This window comes from Hippocampus comes, unplaced genomic scaffold (genome assembly GCF_001891065.2).
Source record: "Hippocampus comes isolate QL1 unplaced genomic scaffold, H_comes_QL1_v1.1 scaffold125, whole genome shotgun sequence".
Taxonomy (NCBI): Eukaryota; Metazoa; Chordata; class Actinopteri; order Syngnathiformes; family Syngnathidae; genus Hippocampus; species Hippocampus comes.
In genome coordinates this window covers 1242625-1266466 of record NW_017805453.1, presented here as the reverse complement: position 1 = coordinate 1266466, position 23842 = coordinate 1242625, and the positions used below count along the sequence as shown (strand labels likewise).

General features: G+C 42.7%; 1 protein-coding gene and 1 long non-coding RNA gene across 4 annotated transcripts in view; one reads left to right on the top strand and one right to left on the bottom strand.

Annotated features, from left to right (window-relative positions):
• LOC109518445 (roundabout homolog 2) overlaps positions 1-23842 on the top strand; it is a 60313-nt gene that overhangs the window by 27751 nt on the left and 8720 nt on the right. For 2 of the 3 annotated variants that reach the window (XM_019874261.1, XM_019874259.1), the window contains exons 3-15: positions 179-336; positions 1479-1738; positions 2811-2938; positions 8554-8678; positions 9835-10006; positions 10449-10654; positions 13802-14118; positions 15351-15517; positions 16903-17024; positions 17134-17350; positions 17534-17652; positions 19994-20171; positions 21281-21505. In XM_019874261.1, coding sequence (XP_019729820.1) covers positions 179-336; positions 1479-1738; positions 2811-2938; positions 8554-8678; positions 9835-10006; positions 10449-10654; positions 13802-14118; positions 15351-15517; positions 16903-17024; positions 17134-17350; positions 17534-17652; positions 19994-20171; positions 21281-21505 — 2394 coding nt within the window. The remainder of the gene's footprint in view (positions 1-178; positions 337-1478; positions 1739-2810; positions 2939-8553; positions 8679-9834; positions 10007-10448; positions 10655-13801; positions 14119-15350; positions 15518-16902; positions 17025-17133; positions 17351-17533; positions 17653-19993; positions 20172-21280; positions 21506-23842) is intronic. The other variant, XM_019874260.1, reaches the window with a different exon arrangement.
• Positions 10489-14125, bottom strand: LOC109518451 (uncharacterized). The gene is made up of 3 exons (XR_002168764.1): positions 14056-14125; positions 12583-12788; positions 10489-10565 (listed from the first exon to the last, which is right to left on the bottom strand). It is a non-coding gene; the product is annotated as an uncharacterized LOC109518451 (long non-coding RNA).

Here is a 23842-nt window from a genome sequence, read left to right as displayed (position 1 = left end):
GAAGATCTGCATTATTCATTAGCTCCGCCAGGGTGGACAACAGAGGAAAACGCTAAAAGAGAAGTCACGAAAATCAAGACTAAACAATTCAAATGTTTCCCCAGCAATATGGCAACCCACTTCTCGCCCACCCGACAGCCAACCCTGAATTAACTCACTCTTGTGTTTTTGTCCGCAGTCCTCCGAGATGATTTCCGTCAAGCCCCGAGTGACGTGGTGGTGGCCGCCGGCGAACCTGCCGTCTTGGAGTGCGTGCCGCCGCGTGGTCACCCGGAACCCCTGGTGTCCTGGAAGCGCAACAATGTCAGGGTCAACACGAAAGATGAACGCATCTCAGTGAGTGATGGCCAAATATTGAAGCCCCACCATGAAGGGGAAGTCAACTCCAAAAACGTCTTTCCAATATTAGCTTCTATGTTTCCCCAACTCGTCTAAACAAGGCACTCTGATGAATTTTGCATTTGTGGAACATGAATTGAGGCGCAAAATCCACAGGTTTTTATCGATCTCAGGCTTTGCTCTTGAAATATTCACATTTTTCTGTTGAGTCTGACCTTTTCCCCAAGACTGAAGTACAATTTTGTTCTTCAATCCTTATTACCGCATTGGCCCGAATATAAGACGGTGTTTTTTGAATTGAAATAAGACTGAAAAAGTGGGGCTCGTCTTATATTCGGGGTCTAGACATTATACCCATTCACGACGCTAGATGGCGCCAGATATCATTGAAGCGAATGCTGAACTTGACTCTTCAGGCCAAAGTGAACTCCTGCCACGAAGAATAAAAATTAAAATAGTGGTAGCACGAAGAAGAAAAATAAAAAAATAGCGGTAAGAATGAAAAGAGAAGAAAATAATAGAAGAGATAACAGAAACGTAGTGACAATCTGGAGAAAAGTGGATCGAAGATCGGCCAGGTTAACCGGCAGCTGAGGAGAAGTTATGTCATTTACATCTCAAAAACCAGAAGCCATTCATTTACGAATGTGATTGCACGTTAGATATGAATGAGGCAAAATAACATGCTTTTTCTCTCAAATATATTGTTATAATCATTTGTTTCAGATGCACTGTAATTATTTTCTGTATAAAAATTAATTTGGTGTTCAAAAAGTCTTTTTTCAAACTTGAGTCTTGAAAAAGAGGGGGTCGTCTTATAATCAGGGCCGTCTTATATTCAGGCCAATACGGTATTTTTATTGTGTTATTATTTCATAAAATCGACTTTGTTGTTGAATTATTTCAATTTCAACATGCTGACTTAGCTGTATTGTTTGAGCCATCCATTCGTACATTATTTCAACCGCTTTATCCTCACGACGGTCTCGGGCGCGCCGGAGCCTAGTCCAGCTGTCTTCGGGCAGTAGGTCAAGTCAACCCTGAACTGGAGAAAACCCACAAATGTTTCTTTCAAAAATCCTGCTTGAATATGAAAAAAAGCTGCCTTTGCGAATTAACAGTGATGCGGTTATTTTTAGGTGCGCGGGGGCAAGCTGATGATCTCACACACCAGGAAGGGCGACGCGGGCATGTACGTGTGCGTGGGCACCAACATGGTGGGCGAGCGCGACAGCGACCCCGCCGAGTTGGTGGTGTACGAGCGACCCGTGCTGGTGCGCAGACCGGTCAACCAGGTGGTCATGGAGGATGACACCGTCGACTTCCTGTGCGAGGTCCACGGCGATCCTCCTCCGACTGTGCGATGGCGGCGAGAGGATGGGGAACTCCCCCGAGAGAGGTGGGGATGAATGATTTTGAAAAATAATTTAATTCAGATTTTTTTTTTTTAAATCTCAGTATTGCGATTGAATATGCAGTGATTTTTTTTTCAAGGTCCTCTTCTTTTGCATTTTTTTAACCAACACAAGCAATAAATTAATCTCCATTATAATTAATAATTTCATATTGATCATGCATTGTTTTGGTTTTATAGGTGAGGCTCAGGTCAGGCAGGGTTTAGGAATTTATAGGAAGGAATGTTCCACATGTGACCGAGAAGATGTGTACTCAATTACTCGTGGATGAATATGAGTGTGTGGATTGGTGGGTTGACATAACTTAATAAAGAAGGGACCATAAAAGGATTCATTAGCTGGCTGAATTATCCTGTGACCGATTTTCTTTCCCCCTTCTTCTTCCAACTCAGTATGTAGTATACTTAGCGAAGGCTATTAAATAATTCTGCATTTGCTCGCTTTGAAGTTTTGTTCATATCTGAGATTCATTGCTGAGGATTAGTTTAATGTCTCATTGGAATGACTTTCCATTCTTTGCAACACAGGCAACCGTTTGAGCTTATTACGCACATTAATACCAGCTTGGCTTCTTCAAGGGGAAGTCAACCCAAAAATGTTCTGCGCAATAATAAGTTCTATGCAGCCTTCATAGTCTAAGCACAGCATTGTGATTAATATTGCGTTTGTGGAAAATAGGAGTGAAGCGGTAAAATCCACCCGTTTTTGTCCATCTCAGGAGGACGGTCATTTTGCCACTTGTTGTCGACTGAAAATGACATCACAGTTGCTCTCGGCTCAGGTAACAACCACTTTGACTCAGTTTCAGAAAACAGGTGAGATTCGAGCAGCTGTGATGTCGTTTTCAGTTGGCAGAAGGTGGCAAAATGGCCGCGCCCTGAGTTGAATGAAAATGGGTAGATTTTGCTGCTGAATTCATATTCCATAAACACACAATTGTAAGCATAATGCCATGTTTAGGCTAGTGGAGGCACATTTGTCAAGAAAATTTGGGGGTTGACTTCCCCTTTAAAATCAGTGCAAATGATAGCATCGCTTCCTCTCTCCGTTTGTTAGGTTTGAGATCCGCAATGGAAACAGCCTGCGTTTAGTCCACGTGAAAGAGCACGACGAAGGAACGTACACGTGCACGTCAGAAAACAGCGTGGGCAAGACGGAGGCCTCGGCCATGCTGCAAGTGCATGGTAAGCAGCACGCCGTGCATTTTGGATGCCGGCTGAACATGCATGAAAACGTGGTGCAGTTCACTCATATTTTTATTTTTCTCAAGATTATAAAACTTTTCTTTCAATTATGACTTCATTCTTGTCTTTTAAAATTCTGTAAAGAATTACTTAGTCTATATAAAATATAAAAAAATATTTTTAAAAAGTTATTCTACCAAGGCTATGGCATTTGCGTTTGCATTTTAAACAATTTTTTATTTTAAAAAATTATATATTTTCCTAAAATTGAAAGATTGTTTTACCCCCTCCAAAATATATATTTTCTGGAAAATAAAAATATAACTTTTTCTCATGTTTTCTTCCTCAGAATTAGTCTTGTAATTTTTTTTTTCCCCATAGAAAAATACAAACTGATTCCATTTTTTCGAAATGCAATACGAATGTTTGTTTCAAAACCTTTTTTTCCGAAATATACCTTCATTTTTGTAAGTGTGATGTTCCGGAATATTACAGATCAATTTAGGTCGCTGGAACATAGAACCAGGAAAAAGTATAAGGAACAAAAAGCACTTGCCCCTCGAGAATAAGCACTTGGTATGAGAGTCGTGAGCAAGGCGAATAATCCGACAGCAAATTGTAGGCGTGGCAGTCTTCAAGTCGTCCACTGATGATAATGCATGACAGGTGCGGCGCTGGACAGAACGCCCTCCACTCCTGCCGGAAACTGAAACCAAAACAAAGAGAAACATGCTGTCATTGGATTATAAATTGAAAAATAAATGAATATTTCTCTCTCTCTCTCTCTCTCTCTGTAAATATAAAAAATTGACTTTGTTCTTATCTTTACATTTTATTTGTCTTTATCTATGTCTTTCAACACTACAATTTAAATCTCTTTCATTTGATTTGTGGCGATAGCGGCGGGGGCATGTTTTTAGTGTAGCACTAATACTCTGTTCACATCCACAGCTTCTTCACACGTTGAAAAAGAAAAAAAAAAAAATCTGGTCATTTGCTGTCCAGTGCTTGTTTGGGGCTAGCGTTCAGTGCGTCAATCGGGATTACGCTAAACTGTTGGGATTATGTCATTTGACAGATGTTTGCTGGACGTGCACTCGAACTCCCTGATGGCGAGCAGTCGCTGCATTAATAAAACATGACTCCTCTTCCTCTTCCCCTGCCCAGTCTTCCTCGCGTTCCGAGCTTCTCCTCCCTGTGTCTTGATTTAAATGCGTTCCTCCACTAATGCTTTTATCAGTCTAAATGAAATCCAATCCCGGCAAATTGCCATTCTCCCCTATTCACTGTGTGTTTTTTCTTTTCTCCATATTATCAGCGCTTTTGTGATGTAGCTGCGTGTTTCATCCATCTCATTAATTTTCCATCTTGCTCTGTCTTGTTTCAAACGCGATCATCATTCCAGTTGGCCGGCTGTGTAACTTCCACTCCCCTTTTCCACCCCCATGCTGTCTCGTTTCGTATTCTTATTTTCCTGTTTGACAGACAGCGCCCCTTCCTTCGCTTTCAGGGGCACAGAAAAAAAAAAAAAAAAAACTCAAGATAAGCACAAGACCAAATTGAAACATCACGGGCTCAGAAATCCTCCCATGTCTCCGTTTGTCCTTCTATTGCCTGAATTAATTCTCACTCTGGACTCTTCCCCCGTAGCATTTCTTAGCATCCAATTAGTGCAATTACCTAATAACAGAGATGGGAAACATTTGACTCAAAACTGGTCTGATATACTTTAAAAGCAATATTATTATTGCTTTGACTTATACAGAGTACAATATAAACAGTGATGTCTTCCCTGATTGTTTTTTTTATGTGTAATTTTTTCCAAAACAGTTTAAAAATCAGCTCATGAGGGACTCATGAGAGGATGACAAAATGGGCAAAGTGTCTTACTACTGCTCTTACAATCTGTGTGGTGTACTCCGGATGGTCAATGTAAGGATTTTTGATTGTCAATGTTGAACGGGTTTAACATTGATGATTGTCAGCTGTTTTCCGAGCAGACAATTCGTTTTTAACACACCCCACAACACAGAATAATCACTCAAGAACATCTTTCAAAGATATCTAATACTGTGCATAGGACCTTTGCTGATTGATTGGAGGGTGACAAAAAAAAATAAAAATAATAACAATCCTCAAATTAGGCATGATTGTTGGTAGGTGACAATGTGTAGTGTACTTGAAATGACAACTGCAGTGATTATTAAGTGCAATCTTCAGATCGCGTCCTAATCTACGATGGTTTCATTTCACATCACAATCACTGACCACACATGGACGCATGTCATTGTATTTATGTTTAACACCAGGTACCAAATTCTTTGGAATTGTGGTCTGTGTGGATCCCGCTTTCAAAAGAACAATCCCTGAAAGACTAATAAAGTAGGAGGAAGAAATTGTGACCGCTAGTGCAATCATGTCATCCATGGACTGGACCCCCAATTATTTTGGTTCTTATATTTCTTACAAACTTACCTCGGAAAGCCTGAAGATCTATTTTGGGAGTAGAAACGTGACTGGTAGCATAGAACACAGAACTTGCACATTTTAGCCTTAATATTCTCTAATGTTAAAAATTTGTCGTGTTCTTGACAAAGTGTGAATAATACACACAGGCATAGTGGAATAATTAAGTAAAACTATTGCCAAAAGAACAAGTTTAAATGCTTATAAATGTGCCAGCAACAGCATTTGTGTGTGTGTGTGTGTGTGTGTGTGTGTGTGTGTGTGTGTGTGTGTGTGTGTGTGTGTGTGTGTGTGTGTGTGTGTGTGTGTGTTGAGGCAGCAGCGTTGTGTTTGCGTGCATATGTGGACAAGAGCAGGCGAGGCAGGAGAAGCTCTGCGCTCAGAGGCGAGTGTGTTTGCCAAAAAAAAAGTACGGGCGATGGAAATCAACATGAAGAGATGGCATCATGTGACTCACGGAACTCAATGTTTCACACCATACTCCAAATAAACAATGTTGACACTCCCTTTCATTTCATTTCAAGTTGGTGATTCTCCCCCCAAAATGTCCATGCATTCATTTTTTACCACATAACTGTCAAGTAGAAGTGAATCCAATTTTGTCGTTCTTTGTTCTCTGGCAGTACGACAAGTCTCAGGATGTGTCACAGCCAATGCGTTTTAGGGTGTGTTCAAAAATTCATTCTGGTGCCCTCACACGACTGAAGAGTGGGTGTGTTCGGAGAGGCAGCACATGCAATTTATATGACAGGGGTGCCCAACCTGTTTTGACCGACGATCGACTTTTCAAGCAACCGACCCACTGCGATCGACCCGCTAACCGCGCGTGCACGCATACACACACGTGTGCCATGATGAGCCACAGCCATAACAGGCCTCGAACATGAACGAAACAGAAAAATAAAGTCGATACAAGATTTTGTGAGTTTGTAAAAAGGAATCAGTGCCTACCTTTGTCGAGACCAGACGCGGCGGCACGGGACGCCCTTTGGCAGCGTCTTGAGTGCAACGTCACTATCATAGCTTACGTGTACCGTTTGAAGATGCTTCTCCTGGCGCTCCAAATTCCCATTCGTTGCCAGTGCCATCGGTGAATTGTTCATGGAACAAACTGAATGCGGGTAATAAAAATAAAAAAGATATGAGGCAACAGCTGTGATCGCAAGCTGCAATTGCAGACTGCTGGCCGCGAACAACTTCCGGTGATGCAGGTCGCGCACCGCCGTCGGTTCCAGGTGACCTGCTTTGCGATATTATTTTATTTTTTAAATACTTTTTTTGTGAAAGTGAAACTGAGAGGTTGCATAGGGTGCAGTGTGTTATTTTTATGTCCATCTACTTGGGACTAGTTTGGGGGCAACTGGTCGATTGCAATCGACTGGTTGGGCACCCCTGCTGTATGATATAAATCAATCAGCAGCTTCTGCTTGAACTGTTTCCGTCTGTTCTGCCTGACACTCTTGAGCGCGCTCTGTCCCCAGTTGGAGTGCCAAGAACACGCTCCGGCACGCCTTTCTTGAGACACTCTGAATAACTGAACAGCGTATTTGAACATCACTCTGAGTTTCCAAATGGTCGGCGTGAAGTAGAGCAAACTTGGAGAGTCTTTCTGAACGAACCCTTAACCTTACTTGCTGTCCTTGCCTCTCTCTTAGCTTTGACCACATCAGTGCCCATTGTGTTAAATTTTTTCTGACTCAAATCTCTGCTGCAGTATGCCTATCTAACTCAACTATAGCAACGAAAACCACCCACTCACTCACTTGCTCACTAAAAGGCGATTACTGATGCATATTTTTTCCACAACATTTTTTGTTAACACCAAAGTGGAGCTCTTTTAGGGCTTTGGAGGTTCCACTATCCATGATCTGATAGTGTGAGATCAGGGGTCGGCAACCTAAAATGTTGTAAGAGCCATTTGGATCTCTCTCTCTCTGTCTCTCTCTCTCTCTCTGTCTGTCTCTTTCTCTCTCTCTCTCTCTCTCTCTCTCTCTCTATCCATCCATCCATTTTCTGATCTGCTTGATCCTCACGAGGGTGGCGGAGGAGGGGTGGGGGGGGTGGAGCCTACCCCAGCCGTCTTCGGGCAGTAGGCGGGGGACACCCTGAACCGTTTGGCAGCCAATCGCAGGGCACACAGAGACAAACAACCATCCGTGCTCACACTCACACCTCAATTCAATTTAGAGTGTTCAATCAGCCTGCCATGCATCTTTTTGGAATGTGGGATGAAAACTAGAGCACCCGGAGAAAACCCACACAGGCCCGGGGAGAACATGCAAACTCCACACAGGAAGGCCGGAGCCGGGATCGAACCCACGGCCTCTGCACTGTGAGGCCGATGCGCTAACCAGTGGCACACTGGGCCGCCCTGTGTGTGTATATCTATATTTATATTTATACATCAGGAGCTGCAAAACATTAAAAGCCTTTTTAGCCTTATAATGAAGCTAACACACGCCGTATGTATCTATATTACCCTACCATTAAAATGACTAAATTGGCTACAAATACACAATGAGCCTTCTTGATTAATTTTTTTTCCTACAGTGCATCCTGTAAAGCCGGGATGCCCAACCTTTTTTGATCGAAGGTCTACTTTTCGATCAACCAACCTCCCGCGATCGACCCGTTACCACGCATACGCACGCATTTTTACAATAGCCACCTGCCTGACATCCCGCCCTGCTAATAGAAACATGTCGCAGGCTATGACGCATATCTTCATTGACAGAAATGTTGAAATTTACTATTTTCTCTACACATTTTACAGCGCTGTAAAAGGTTAAGAATGTTTGTGTCACGTTTCACATCCTACAGAAACCATATTAAAACAAAAAAATATATTTCCCTCTCCTATCTTTTTCCATTTTCAAACATTTTTGAAAAAGCTCAAGGGGGCCACTAGGGCGTGCTAAAGAGCCGCATGCGGCGCTAGAGCCGCGGGTTGCCGACCCCCGTGTTAGATGCTCAAAATGTGCCTGCTTGCAAACATAAGGCCGGACTAAAAGCCATGAGGTTTAATTGCCTATTCATCATTGATGAGTTGTGCAATCTTATGTGTGTTACGGGAAATGATGACAGTGAGAAAACGAATATGCTTAACAAGCCCGTCTTCTGTTCCTTAGTTCTTGTCTTCTTCTCTGCAGTGTCACCTCAGATCGCAACCAAGCCGCGGGACCAGATCGCCTCCCAGGGGAGGAGCGTCGCCTTCCAGTGCGGCACCACGGGTAACCCCCCGCCTGCCATCTTTTGGCAGAAAGAGGGCAGTCAGGTGAGGAATTTAAATTGTCGCTTGAATGGCAAGGTGACTCGAAGCAAAACTTGTGACACCTTTCTTGGAAGACATTGCGGCATACGGTGGAAGGAGCTTGTGTTGAGCGGATGGAAGGAAAGGTGGAGGAGGAAGTACAGCAGGTGTGTGAAGTTCCTCTGCGGGCATGACTCGAAGACAAACAGTGTCCTCCTTCCACATGGCGGCTGTAAATAATCAGCAACAGGAAGCTGCTTCAAATGTTTGTTTGTTTCTTTTCTCTGCCTCAAGCCAACTGGGAACTTGGTCTGTTTTTTTTTTTTTGATTGTTTTTTGTTTTTGTTTTTTGGGGGGAGGGAGGTGGACTGGGTCACAGGGGGGTCTCTTTGTGGGGATTATGTGCAGCCTTCTAACCCTGGTACTTCCACTCAACTCTAAGCCTCTTACAGGAATAACATGCATGGGGGTGCAAACACATCTATGCGATTTCCCACTCTGGAAAATGGAAAAAAAAAAGTATACAACATTTAAGTGGCCATCATGCGGAAAACATCAGAAGAGCTCTTGCTAACCTGGTTTTATTATCCCACATTTTCGCAGACAAACTCCTCTGTTTTCCCAAAAGTGTAGTAACGACATCAGTTCATGAATACTTTTGTCTGCTGAGCCTACTTGAACTCTGCTGCTAATCAAAACCACCGCATAAGAAATAGTCTCATATAGTGGCTGTCCAACTAGTGCACTTTATATTAAAAAAAAACAAATCTGTCTGTAATCACCTCAGTTCTAAACACAATTGTCTTCTGAGCCTCGTTTAACTCGGTTGCTAACCAAAACAGCAGTGCCTACCCATATTCTACTCAAATAGTAGCCATCCGTCTAATCGCCATCTCATTATATCCATTTAAAAAGATGGTGAAAACTATAATTATCCCACGTCACAGAGGCACCGTTGCATGCTGAGACCATTTCAGCTCTGTTGCTCGCCTAAACATAAGCACTTAGCTATTTCCTCAAATAACGGCCATCCCTCGAAGATGCTCCTCCCTTTTCCCCACTTAAGCATCGAGGCCAATCTAATTATCTCATCAACGTAATTATTTGTCCTTTCTTATTTGCGAGGGCAGATCATACTTACTGTATATGACCGTCATGTTGTCGCTGTTGTGTGTTTTAGATGTTGCTGTTCCCTGGCCAGCCGCCATCCCAATCAGGTCGTTACACCGTGTCCATGAAAGGCGAGCTGACCATCACTGACGTCCATCCGGAGGACTCTGGCTTCTACATCTGCCAGGCCATCAGCGTGGCGGGAAGCGTGCTCAGCAAGGCCTTACTGGAGGTGGAAGGAGGTACGATTCACCGGATCTGGTTGAACCATCTTGACCTTTCACCTCATCATATAAGTTTGTAGTGAGCGATAATTCTTGTGGGTGGCAGACTCTTTGGCACCACCGGTAAACAAACCCTTACGTGTTGTCTGACAAAGGCAGAAATATCCAGAAGACAGGGTCAATTGTTAGCCAGCCGAAATTGACAACAGTTCATTAAAAAAATTCTGACATACTCACTGAGGGACTGTCTAATTACTGTAATGGCCTCTCTATTGTTTGGACTAATGGAGCAGAGGGGCTTCTTTTTCCGTTGAAATTAACTAACATTAACTACAGGCTAGCCATTATTTTTCGCTAAATTACTCAGACAAGCCAAATCAATATTTGATACATAGATGTAAAAAGATGCCTTTCACAAACCGGATGATAGAGGTCATTCTGATCAATCCCTCCACGGTAGGACCTTCAGGCCAGATCCCTCCAATCATTCGCCAAGGCCCTGCCAATCAAACGATGTCCCTGGGCGCCACAGCCCGCCTGCACTGCCGAGTCATCGGAGGACCCTCGGTCAGGATTTCTTGGGAGAAGGACGGAGACACGATTGAGGCAAACGATGCTCGCTTGACGGTGGCGGCGAACGGCACGTTGGAAATAAGAGACATAAAGGTGAGTGACAGTTGGGTGTACTGAAAGGCAAAAAAAGCCAAATTGATTCTTTTTAGACTTGCTTTACGATTATGTTGACAACCACTGCACAGACCACTCCAGTATTTGAATGACTTCCGATTTTTTTGTCGTCAACGCTAAAATGATGATAGAGCAGTTACCATTGATTAATCGATGATGTAATTGATATTTTTTTTTCCAGGCATCAACTCACGGTGTGCACTTTTTGCTCTCCAAACACGCTTGCCCCCATGCTTGCACTGGGCCCCACCCCAACTCGTTTATTCAAACACATTCTGACTGGATCTCAGTCAATTAACATTCTGAAAAAATTGTGGACTCGCAGACAGTCGGAACACATCAAACCAATTCATGTGATTGCCAATTGAATTTAAATGCCAGCCATATTGAGTGCCAGCCAATTTCGAGCATTCTGACTTGTCTTTCATGGCTCAACGAATATTGTGTTGGCGCTCCTCGTCAGGATTCAATTGACTCAAATAGTTAAGTCTGCTTCAAGCTACTGTCGTCATTGCCAAGTGGTCGGAGTCCACACAGCGACTTGCTGTTAATGCAGACACCACTCGTTAGCATCAGATGTTATAACGAAGTATGCAACCATGGCTTAAATCCACTATTGGCTGAGTAACAGTTTACCTTAGATGTCCACTTTATAATTTTATATTGCTCTGTTTTGATTCCCTAAAAAGAGCTGTTAAAGGAGCTGTTGTGTGATAAAATATTTTTTTCACTGTTGTTGATGGACAGTAATATTGTGTGAGAGATTATGTGTGAATAACTGCTCCACGTGAAAAATGTTCATGTAAAATTGAAAATCGAAATTGTTGTTTCAGTAAATATTTGCATTTCGCACATAGAAGACTGATCCATGATTCCATGTTGATGGGAGCATTAAAACGGGAAAAAATAAGATAAAAAAACATAAAAGGAAATTTAGAAACGATAAAAAATGTGTGAGTAATCACAATTAATTATGAGTTATTATGAGTTTATTATTACAGTTCCGTTTTTAATTAAATATTTTAATCGTTTGACAGCTCTAATATATATATATATATATATATATATAAAATTAAAAGCCTTTTTAGCCTTACAATGAAGGCAACACACGCCATATGTATCTATATTACCCTCCCACCAAAATGACGAAATTGGCTACAAATACACAATGAGCCTTCTTGATTCATTTTTTTTTCCTACAGTGCATCCTGTAAAGCTGGGATGCCCAACCTTTTTTAATCGAAGATCTATTTTTCGATCAACCAACCTCCTGCGATCGACCCGTTATGAAGATATCAAGGTCAAATTATGAACAGTTTAAAGTCTCTGAATAGGTTTCAGGTCAAAGGTAAAGGAGCCTGTCTGTCCTTCATCCTCCTTTTAGCTTTCCTCCCGAAATTCAAGTCGCCTTTCATGCCAATTTCCAATTTGGTTCATAACATTCAGAGTGAGTTTCCAAGAGCGATGTCTCTGAGGTGGCTCTTATCTCTCTCCGTTGCAATTACGTGCTCAAGCGGTGTATAATTGTAATGTTAATGAAGGCTCCTGTTTGCACATGCTAATGCACTGTGCTTTGATGAAGGAGTGCGCGCTACGGGTGCCGTAACCCCCACCTGGAGGGTGGCGAGGCGGCATCCTTTATCCTTAATTGACTAGAGATAGCCCATTAATCATCTTAACTCGCTTCTAATTAAAAGGCCTGCTTTTTGGCTGCTCTCGTAAACTTAACATTAAGTTTTGCTCCAGTGCACCACTGAGAGGAAGAGGAAGTGGTTGATCTGCCGCGGCAATGTGCTCAATGGAACAGAAGAGATGCATTAGTGGAGCATCGTGTGGGTGTCAAGGGAGTACTAAAAAAAAAAAAGAGTAGAAATGAAGATGACGCGTCAGGGACTAAAAATATTTACCCCGCCGGTGCACCGACAGCGTGCCATCAATATTTCATTGAGGAGCTGAAGTCATCTGGAGATGTTCACCCGCTTGCATACCGCCAAGGTCAACACTCCGGAGCATGATCTCATGAGGTCTCTGGATCTTTGCTGCAGTGCAGTGCGGCAGGAGTCCTGGTACTAACTGCTACAGAATGGGGTGCCCTCGTGACAACACAGGATTACTGTTTGAAATACAAATAGAAAACACTCAGGTGAAGAGGTTTACAGACGTTTATATAATACAGTAATAATACAAATGATAGAGGATTATATTGTACAGGAGCACCATGTTGGAAGAATCCGGAACAAAAAATAAGTCTATTTGCGTTTGATGCCATCACTCATTTGCAATGTAAGAGAAATGGATAAGCTTCTAGGAATCATTTGTTTGCATGAACTGCTCCTTTATTTTTTTTTTCGATTCCCATCCCTAACCTCTGTCCACTTGGGCCACAGGGGCACCCACCGGCCTTGCCATACCTTACACTATGACACAACTCAACTAATTTCATTTCTAAAGATGTTTGTTTTTTTTTTTGTTTTTTTTTAATCAGCTCCATGCTGTCACTGTTCAATCTTTTTGTTGTTTATTTCCACCTATGAGCAGAACTACTATTTTTTTCCTTCTTTTGTGATTTCTGGTGCTGTATTTTGCACCCCCGAATTGAATGAAAAGGGATTAGTGTCTGCCTGGGTTTTCTCCGGGTACTCCGGTTTCCTCCCACATTCCAAAAACACGCATGGCAGGCTGATTGAACACTCAAATTTGTCTTTAGGTGTGAGTGTGAGTGCGGATGGTTGTTCGTCTCTGTGTGCCCTGCGATTGGTGCGCAACCGGTTCAGGGTGTCCCCCGCCTACTGCCCGAAGACAGCTGGGATAGCCTCCAGCACCCCCTGCGACCCTTGTGCGGAGAAAGCGGATCGGAAAATGGATGGATGGATGGATGATTACTTATAAGGCAGCACGGGAGAATGCTTTGCTCTGCCTGGAGCCAGATTAAGGTAGTGAAAGATCTCTCAGCTTTAGCTGTCAGCGAAGGCCCCTCAGGAGAGCCCCAAACCATGAAATTGTTATCATGAATTTGGTGGTATCCAGTCAGCAGTTTTATATCTTCCATATGTTTGTGGTCTCTGTAGATTGATGTCCTTTTCCCAATTTATGTCACTTGTCGTCCTCAAATGCTGACTTTGGAAGGAAGCGGACTCGGGCATGTACACGTGTGTGGCGTCCAGCCCCACCGGGGAGTCGAATTGGAGCGGGATGCTTACTGTCAGAGGTACTTGGTCTCTGTGTTACCGAACACATCATTTGCAAAACCTCTCACTGTCCCAATCCTCAACAGAAGGCGCTGTCTCGTCCCCGTCAAGAATTTCCGAGTTCATCCAGCTGCCGGGACCACCGCAGAAGCCCGTGGTGACCGACGTGACCAGGAACAGCGTTACCCTTACCTGGCAGTCCAACCCGCACGAGGGCGGGGCCGCCGTCACCTCCTACGTCCTCGAGGCCTTCAGGTATGGGCGGCAACCGGTCTGTACTCAATGGTCACTTTATTAGGTACACCTGCGCCACCTCATGCAGTGGTCGGAAAAGAAAGAAATGCTTGATACATTTCTGGTCATGTCAGTTAAAATTTTGCATGATTAAATAATATTATCATTTGCTGGTGCAACAATTGTAAACATCGTCTTTGCAGTGGTACTCCAGACAGACAATTAAATGTTTACAAAGTTTTCGGGGTGGTTCGCCAGTGGGTATTATCAAGTGCAGTCCAGACATTCGGCTTCAGCACTTTCCACCCTTTTTTTCTTCAAAGAAAAGATCGCCAGTTCTTTTTAATGCACCCCGGCACTGTGTTGCTGTCTGTTTTAATCTGTAACTTTTTTTTCCCAACCTATTGAAGCCTGGCCTCTTCATCTCAAACCATTTACATTTCACCAATGACTCATCGGTGCCAAAGGGCGTTCTGCTTCTGTTTAGTGACATGAAGCGACACTGGCTGCGTCGGGAAAGAGATTCAAAAGCAAGACTGGGAAGTTTATTGTGGAAGATGAGAAAGGGGTGACCAAATTATCACGGCAATTATTGTGGATTCACCAATTCGGATTTTTTTCCTATATTTTTCGTTTCCGGTAATTGATTTTGGCTGTTTTTAAAACAAAAATAAAAACAACAACAAAAAAACGACAGAGGTACTAATTCAATTTCTACACTTAAGCAAAAGTAAAAAAGTACAAACCACTAAGTGCAAAAGTAACAATTGTATCCGCACTGACAGTTATAAACAAGTACCACCTAATAAGTGATAAAAGTAAAAAGGCGTCAGATCAATAAATATTTGTGTAAACAGATGGGATTTATATTTCAGTACTTTCCACCACTGGTGGAAAAGACTTCCTATTTGTTAATACGGCTGTAGTTTATTACTGTAATAACATTTGATGGCGTGTGATTTCAAATGTCATTGCCTCCGCAACTTTCATCCCGCTTATCATTCTACTAGGATTACCTTGTTATCAGCAGATAGCGTGATAACAATGCTATAACATGAGCACACAAAGGGCAGCCAGTTTCCAACGTTGTGCGTTTTATTATCAGCATCAGCAGGCATCCCTTCGGGTTCACCTTTAGGTGTGACATGACGTCTCGTTTTGTCCGCCATCAGCGAATTCGCTCATTTGTTTGGCAAATTCACAAGCGCAGTGAGGGCATTTTGTTTGACGGCTTGATTGATTGTCACCCGCAGCCAATCGGTGGGAAGCACATGGCAGACGGTGGCCGACCACGTGAGGCATGAGCGGCACACCGTCGTGGGGCTCTTGCCCAACACCGTGTACCTCTTCATCGTCAGAGCCCTCAACTCATACGGCCTGAGCGACCCCAGCCCCATCTCGGAGCCTGTCAGGACGCAAGGTGAGATCCAAAACCCTTAAGCATCCTTATGCCAGATTTCAAAAAAAAAATAAAAATACAGTCAAACCTGGTTTTCATCCATAATCCGTTCCAGAAGGCTGTTCGAAAACCGAAACCACGCTCTTTAAAAAAAAAAAGTTTAGTGAACACGTCTGTCTACTCACAATGGAAAGCGACACGAGGAAGCCTCACTTCCTCGTCTACCCGAGGAAGCGTCATTTCCTCATATAAGGAAGGCGAGAGGAGTCAAGTGGTGCATTCAAGTGCGCTCAGTTTGTTTGAGAAGCGAAATTTGTTCGTCATCCGAGGCATAAAAAACTCAAAATTTTTGGTCGAAAACCAAATCGGTCGAGAACCGAGACGTTCGAAAACCGAGGTTTGACTGTTGAAGAAAAAAGCAGTTGTGAGCCACATTTCCACCAAAAATATTTTTCATCCATATTTCCACCAGGACCACCTGTCACCAAAAAAAACAATTTTCACCCACATGCCAGAGGCTCATTTCTCCTCCGTATCCACCAAATCTATCTGCATCGCACATTTCCACCAAAACCACTCTTCACCCAGTTTTCTATCAAAACCTCATTTCGCCCATTGTTGCACCAATATCATTTTTGTCCCATATATCCATCGAAACCTACGTTCCAACACATTTGCTCACAAATTACCTTTCAATCATTGAATCTACGAGTTTCAAAAACACTGAACACAAGTGATCTTGCCCCAAAGCAAAAAGTCCACCAAAACAATTTTATGCCCACCAAAACCACCTGTCACACACATTTCCACCAAAATCAGCAGTTCACTGAACATAAAAAAACCCACCTTACCTTCTGCCAAAACCCACCTCAACCGTATTCGAACGAACAAACCAGCTCTCAAAAGAAACTACAGTCATACCTCGGTTTTCGATCATAATCCATTCCAGAAGGCTGTTCGAAAAGCGATTTGTTCAAAATCCGAAACTATTTTATCAGCCCATGATTAGAGGCTAAGACACAATGCAGAAATAACATAAAAACAGTCAAGATTTGCGTAAATGACAACAAACACGTCTGCTCACAATGAGCGCTACACAAGGAATAAGGAAGCCTAGAGGAGACAAGTGGCATATTCGGGTTTGCTGAGTTTGGTCGAAAACCAGTTTTTGGTCGTAATCTGTGGTGTAAAAATCTCAAATTTTCTGGTCGAAAACCGATTTGGTCGAGAACAGAGACATTCGAAAACCGAGGTTTGACTGTCCATTTAAAAAGCAAAAGTCAAACCGAAACCAAAACTAACTATAAAACCCATGAACTATTTCAACCCGGGTTGGATGTCAACTAAAGTTCATCATTTTCTGCTAATTCGCTGTGGTCGGGTACTTACAGAATTGTGTGTTCCAGATGGGAGTCCTCCAGAAACAGGCGTGGACCACAGACAGGTGCAGCGGGAACTTGGCGAGGTGTCGGTTTACCTTTCAAAGCCTGTCGTTCTGTCTCCCACCAGCGCCAAGATTTCTTGGACCGTGAGTCGTACAGGCAGAGTGGAAAAAAAATGCGCTTATCTTCCCCAAAAGCGCCTCCAACATGGTCGCATCATGAAATTTCTGCTTCTTCCGCATCAACTCCCTGCAGGTGGCCCGTCATTCCCAAAACGTTCAGGGTTACCGCGTGTTTTACCGTACCGTCGGCAGCTCCTGGCTGGTCCAGGATGTGGAGGCCACGTCGGACCACAGCGCCGTCTTAGAGGATTTGCTCCGCAACACTGAATATGAGGTGAAGATAAGGCCTTACTTCAATGAGCTGCAGGGTCACGACAGCCTCATGGTGTTGCTGCGCACCCCGGAGGAAGGTAAACGACACCACGGGCAAGAATTCAACACAATTCAAATCACAACAGAAGGATTTCTCAGGGCTCTTTACATGTGGAGCAGGTCTGGCGCAGAGGAAAAACTGCCGCTAATGGAAAATGTGCATGCTTGATGGCAACGATAAATTACTATTTCAGTGCCGTTCTTTTCTTCTCACTCTGCAGTGTTGAGCGCGGCGCCGCAAGCGGTGTCGGTGGTGCAGCTCACCAACAGCTCCAGTATCAGCGTGTCCTGGGAGCCGCCGCCTCGTAGCGCTTATAGCGGCGTCGTTCGAGAGTACAAGGTGAGGACTTTACGGTTTCCGTTGTTAAAGCGACAATCTGACCTAAAAACGGTACCTTGAATCACCCACTTGAGACACTTGGTTAATTATTAATATTCTCTGCAATAAAAGTTGATTCAATACTGTTTTTGAAGTAAAGTGATTCTGTTCAATTCGGTGGGATTACGGTTCGATTCAGTGTGATCCAGCTCACTTGAGGATTGGAATGTGTTTCTAATCACTTGACATGAACTTGTCTGTCACGGCCCACGATATTTCGTGGCCGCTAATTGCATTTTTTTTTTTTTTTTTTGTTATGAGGATTAATCTTTGTGCTCTCCACAAGCTCCTCCCTGATTGGTGGCCCTCGTCCCCAACTCAGCCCACCAATCAGTGTAGGGGAGAGTGGCCTCATTAGCTGTTGGTTTCTGTTGTGCCACCAAGTACACTCATTAAACCACCACAAATGACTTGCTTTCAGAGGTGGCTGGCTGTGTCGCGTGTGTGTTGTCTTGTTGTGCGTGTTAGCCAGTCCCTGTGTAATTGTGCCGCTGTCTTTTGTTGAGTGCATCGTATTCGTTCTTTGCCATAGCTATTCACTCATTTAGCCACATCAATTTTTTGTGTGTTCTAGGACCTTCGCAGTAACTAGCGTTGGTTCATTTGTTCAGTTAATTCGCCGGTCGCACTGAGGCATCCGGTTTTGGGAAGGTTGCTCAACTGAGAGTATAGTGTCACGTGTGTCTCGGTTAAGTTGTCCCCAACCCAAGTCAGCACTCGTGTGTGTTTAGACAACCAAAACCTTAATAGTTGCGCTCACATATTTGACATCAAAAACGGTTTTCAGATTCAATTTGGTTTTTGTCGTCACACCCCAAATAAAAATGTCTATTGGTAAATACTGTAAATTACCATACGCACGCACGCACGCACACACACACACAGACACACACACACACACAGTTTATGATTTTATCAAATGACTGCCCCTAAATGGTGGCATTTTTCCCCTGAAATTTGAGACCGTGCAAGTAAATGTTTTTTTATCTACTTGTGCATGCGCGACCAGTAAATTTGAAGTGGGATTTATTTTCAGTCATAGAAGAAGATTAAAAAATACAAAAAAATGAAAAAAATGTATTCAGGTTAAAAATGAAAGCGCAGAAGCAAATCTTATCAAGTTAAGGCCTCACATAAAACCACTGTGCAATATGTAAAATAAGACTTTTATATTCATGGCTGAAGAAATAAATACTGTAACGTAGCTAGCTTTGATGCTCCTGACCTTGACTAGTGCACATTTTTCCTGGACTTGACCTCCTTCAATTATAATGGTTTATAATCATTTTAAACTAGGCAGCACACTGTCGTAATTTGTGATTGCATTCGTGCTGACGTTGCTGTCCACAGTAACGGTCATTCAATGGTCGGATGACTTATTAGCATTTAGCATGTACATTGACTGGAATGTCTTCAGAGCCTGTTATTGTCACGGTTTCTTTTGCTGCCCGCTACTTGTTATATAACCAACTTGGTCAGCGTGTTGACATTTGTACCCCTGCCTGTTCGCATTCATCGCAGCAATGCAGTATGGGGAAGCAGCGCAGTTCTCCCTGACCGCAGCTTTAATTCATGCATTTAAGTCATTGGGAGCAGCTGGGCGTGGCGGGATGAAAATGGAGCCGACGTTTTTTTGAAATCCACCTTTGCTCTGTATCTCAACATTTGCATTTTGAAATTGGTGATTACTCACGTCCTCTTATCTGCTGCCAGTACATGCTGTTGTCATCGCGTTCTCAGCTCCACTGTGCCTGTCATCTACTCTCAGCACGCTGATAAAAAAATAAAAAGGCAGCGTTCTGATTATCTACTCTCTCCCAGTGTGAGCGCCATGCCGATGACTCAGACTTGAGACCTCATTTCTGAGAAGAAAAGAAAAAAAAAAAAGAACATTAAAGCAGAGCACAGACTTGTATTGTTTCGATTCCGTGTGCACGTCTGTCTGTGATATTGTAATGAGAAGAAGTGCGATTGTGATCTGCCTCAGGCAAGGATCACTTTTAATCCCCTTAAACTACTCGCCATGTTTGCTCCAACTCTCCCTCTGGTTTAAATGCAGACTCTAAATATTGATTCGGGTAGAACTCTTTTGCATATATAACAAAATTTTCTTCTCTATTTTATGTAGTCACCACAGTAACGTCAAGACCAGCAGTGTGCTCATTAGTCACACTACTGCTTCACCAGGCACAATTCTCAAGCCACTTTCCAAAAAGAATACTTGTTTTGTTTTTTTTTCGATCGAAGTAACAACCTGCTTTTTTTTTTTTTTTTTAATTGTGTGTGTGTGGGTTGTGTTCAGGTGTGGTGTGTGAGCAGCAGCTTGGACCAGGAGAAGCACGTCAACCGAACAGTGGACGGAGCCGTCGTGTCCATCCTGCTCACCGGCTTGCTACCTGACGTGCGCTACGCCGTCACCGTGGCCGCCGTCACCAGCCTGGGCGTCGGCACCCCCAGCTCACCTGTCCACCTTGTCCTCAGTGAGTCACACCCATTGGCTCGACTAATTAACTCTCTTGTACTGTCGTTATTTTATATGATCAGCATGATTGGTGTTTCTAATTTTCATGTTTCTGATTTATTAGTAGTTTTTGTTTTATTCATCCATTTAATTATCACCATTGTCTAGCTTTTTATTAAATTATTAACAATCCCTTTGTTTTTTATTTTATGACTTGATTTATTTTAGAACACCCTGATTGTAGTTATTTTTAATATTTCCATTTAATGATCTATCTACTTGTAAAAATATATATAAAACACAGCTCTGTATATTTCATTTCTATTTTATTTGCATTGATTTTTTTATACAACGATTTTACTGATTATTTTCATCTATTTACTTCGTGAATCATCTTTTTTAGTTGCTCTATTGTATTTCATTTTTTGAAAATGTAGCTATCTAGCTAGCCATCCAGCTAGTTGGCTAGCCATGTATTTATCTATCTCCAGTAGTTACTGCTTTCTATGTATGTGTGCTTGTGTGTGTGTGTGTGTGTAATATATTTCACACACACACACACACACACACACACACACACACGCACACACACACACACACACACACACACACACACACGTACTGTATATATATAAAATAAATGTCACACACACACACACACACACACACACACACACACACACACACACACACACACACATACCTATCTTTCTACCTACATACCTGTCTGTCTGTCCACCTGTATCTGTCTATATGACTGTCTCTCCATCTTTATAACTAGTTTTCATTATTTCTCTATTTACCCATTTTTCCATCATGTTTATTATTTATTTGTTGTTCTTTACTCATCATTTTCAAAATGCATTTGTTTTATCGTTTGTATTCTTTGTAGTCGTCTCCAGCTGTGTGCCTTTATTTTCTTTTTTATGCTCATTTCTAAAATTAATACAATTGTTAGTTTTGTTGTTGTTGTTGTGGTTCACACTTACTGCTTACTTTCGTGCAACTGGCAAGTGATTGATTCCCACTCAGTGGCCTTGCGATTGACTGGTAACCAGTTGAGTGTTGTTCACCTTAAACTTGGACAGGCTGCAGGACCTTGACTCTAACTGTGTGCTCATCCCTCAGCTCCGCCGGTGGGCTACACCTCCACGCCGGTGAGGAAAGGCGCCGGTGGCGACGTGAGCATCTCGGAGCAGATCACCGTGGTGGTGCGGCAGCCGGCCTTCATCGCCGGGCTGGGTATGGCCGCCTGGTTGGCTCTGATGGGCCTCAGCGGGTGGTTCTACTGTCGCCACCGCCGCAGGAAACAGCTGGGCCACTACACCACGTCCTTCGCGTACACACCGGCTGGTAAGAAGAAGAAGAAAACATTTATTTGTCTAACAATGGAGAAATTTGCAATCAAACCACATATAGCAAAGGCCACGTTTACAAAGCTTCAACGTCAATAGCTTTTTTTTTTTTTGGTCATGGATGCCCCCAAACCTTTAAATTTGTAGAGAAAACCTCATATTTCATGCGTTAGTTTAACTAAATAGACTTCACTGTTGTTGTCATTTGGCAGCTAGCTTGAACAAAGAGCATAGGCAGCACTTTTCCAAGTTTTTTGCCTCAGTTAATGTAATATGGACTCTAAACACATAAAAAAAAACTATTTCTCCTACCTATGAAAAGCAATAACACACAGTCCTTTGTCGATTGAGGTTTTCTGCAACGCCAAGCAGAAGCGTGAATCGGTACTGTTGCTGAGATGATGACAAAATTATCATTCCAGTCAGTCGTGTCGTGAATGGAAGAATGTGAACAATGTATGCCTGGGTGTTGAAAGGTGCAACAACATTCTGAAGACAACAAAACACATTCAAAGCCAGCATTTGACAAGCTCTGGCGATGAGTTTTGCTTTTGTGTTTTTTGATTGGCTGTTCCTTTTACTTACTGTTTTAAAACATTTCTGATACCTCGCCCTGGCTCAGTATCAAATTTAGAATAGGTTCGTTGGAGATAGGCACTCAGAAATGAAACACAAGAGACAAATCTGCTACTAACAAATTGCACGTTTATTAGCGCCACAGAATATGTCAAACAAGCAAATATCAGTGTATCGAGCTCTTAGAATAGTACCTAGCTCTTACCGTGCGTCAATAGGATGGAGAGCCAACACCCCAGGTAGAGCGAGCTTCAATACCACTCTGGACTTTTGACTCCGCTGACTCTGGACTCTGCTGATTCTCGACTCTCCTAATTCTCGGCTCTACTAAGAGTATCCGAAGTTCTCCTTTTATAGTCTAAGCGTGCCTGACGTCACGCTATCTTTGTTCTTAACAAATGACATTGCTCATCATCATAAACATCCTATGACATTGCTGTTTATACAAAGACTACAAAGCTATTGCGAGCCATTGCAGCACAAAGCTATTGCGAGTTATTGCGGCACAAAGCTATTGCGAAACATCTTTAAACATGGAAAAACAACACAATATAATTATTCTTACTTCACTTACGTTTCTTTTTTTAATTTGCTGTTGGTTTTTTTTTAATCCTGTTTTTATATGTTCTTGTGGTTTTTGTTTTGTTTTTTGTTGAATTGTTGAATAGTTTGTGTGTGTGTGTGTGTGTGTGTGTGTGCGCGTGTGTGTGTGTGTGTGTGTGTGTGTGTGTGTGTGTGTGTGTGTGTGTGTTTTCTTACATTTGCTTGTATTTAATTTTATTTTTTAATCGAATCCGGCTCCGGTCTTCCTGTGTGAAGTTGTGGGTTTTCTCCGGGTACTCCGGTATTCACTCCTATTCCAATGCCTGGTAGCTTGGAACACTTTAGTCCCAAAGTGTGACTGTGAGTATGAGAGTGAATGATTGTTGTTCGTCTCTGTGTGCCCTGCAATTGGTTTCAGGGTGTACTTTGCCCACTGCCAGAAGACAGCTGGGATAGGGTCCAACACACCCGCAAAGTTCATCAGGAAAAGCGGCTCGGATAATAGATATATGGAATTTGCGGATGTTTTCTTTTTTTGTTGTTTTTTTGCTGTTGTTTGTTTATTTATTTATTTATTTTTTTGCTCTTGTGTTTAGATACAGTATGTTGCTGTGTTTTGTACCACCATAAGGAAGAGGCATTTTACAGTAGCGTATATCACAAACGACACTGGCTTACACTCAGTATATCCGATCTGTGTTTACTCAGTTTTTGCACTGGCAGATGACATTTAACAGGTTTTTATTCACATTTGTAAAAGACCTGAATCTGAAGGAAGCAGTTTCCGTGCATAGTTTTTTTATTTTTTCCTAATTACGCTGTCATGACACAAATCCCATCTGTGCAAACCCCCGGCCCCTCAAAAAAATAACGTGTCACTTGAACCATGCAGTTTAAATCCAGCCAAAGTGAACTCGGGTTGAACCTCTGCAATTTGACACTTTCTATTTCGAGGTGTGGGGTGTCGTTCAAAGTCAAAAGGATGTCTGTGACTTCAGGTGTCACTTCCGTTCAAAAGAGCCCCCACCTCCAATGCCATTGTGACACATTTTCATCAAAACAGCTCGTGGAAAAGTTCTTATTAGACCTCATGGGACATGCTCAAAGCGTCATGTCATTGTTGGCTGATTCAAGTGTATTTGTTTCATTGAGGTAGCAAAACAAATAGTACTGAAGCAACCTGTGACAACTTTAATTTAGAACAAGCCCTCTGGTG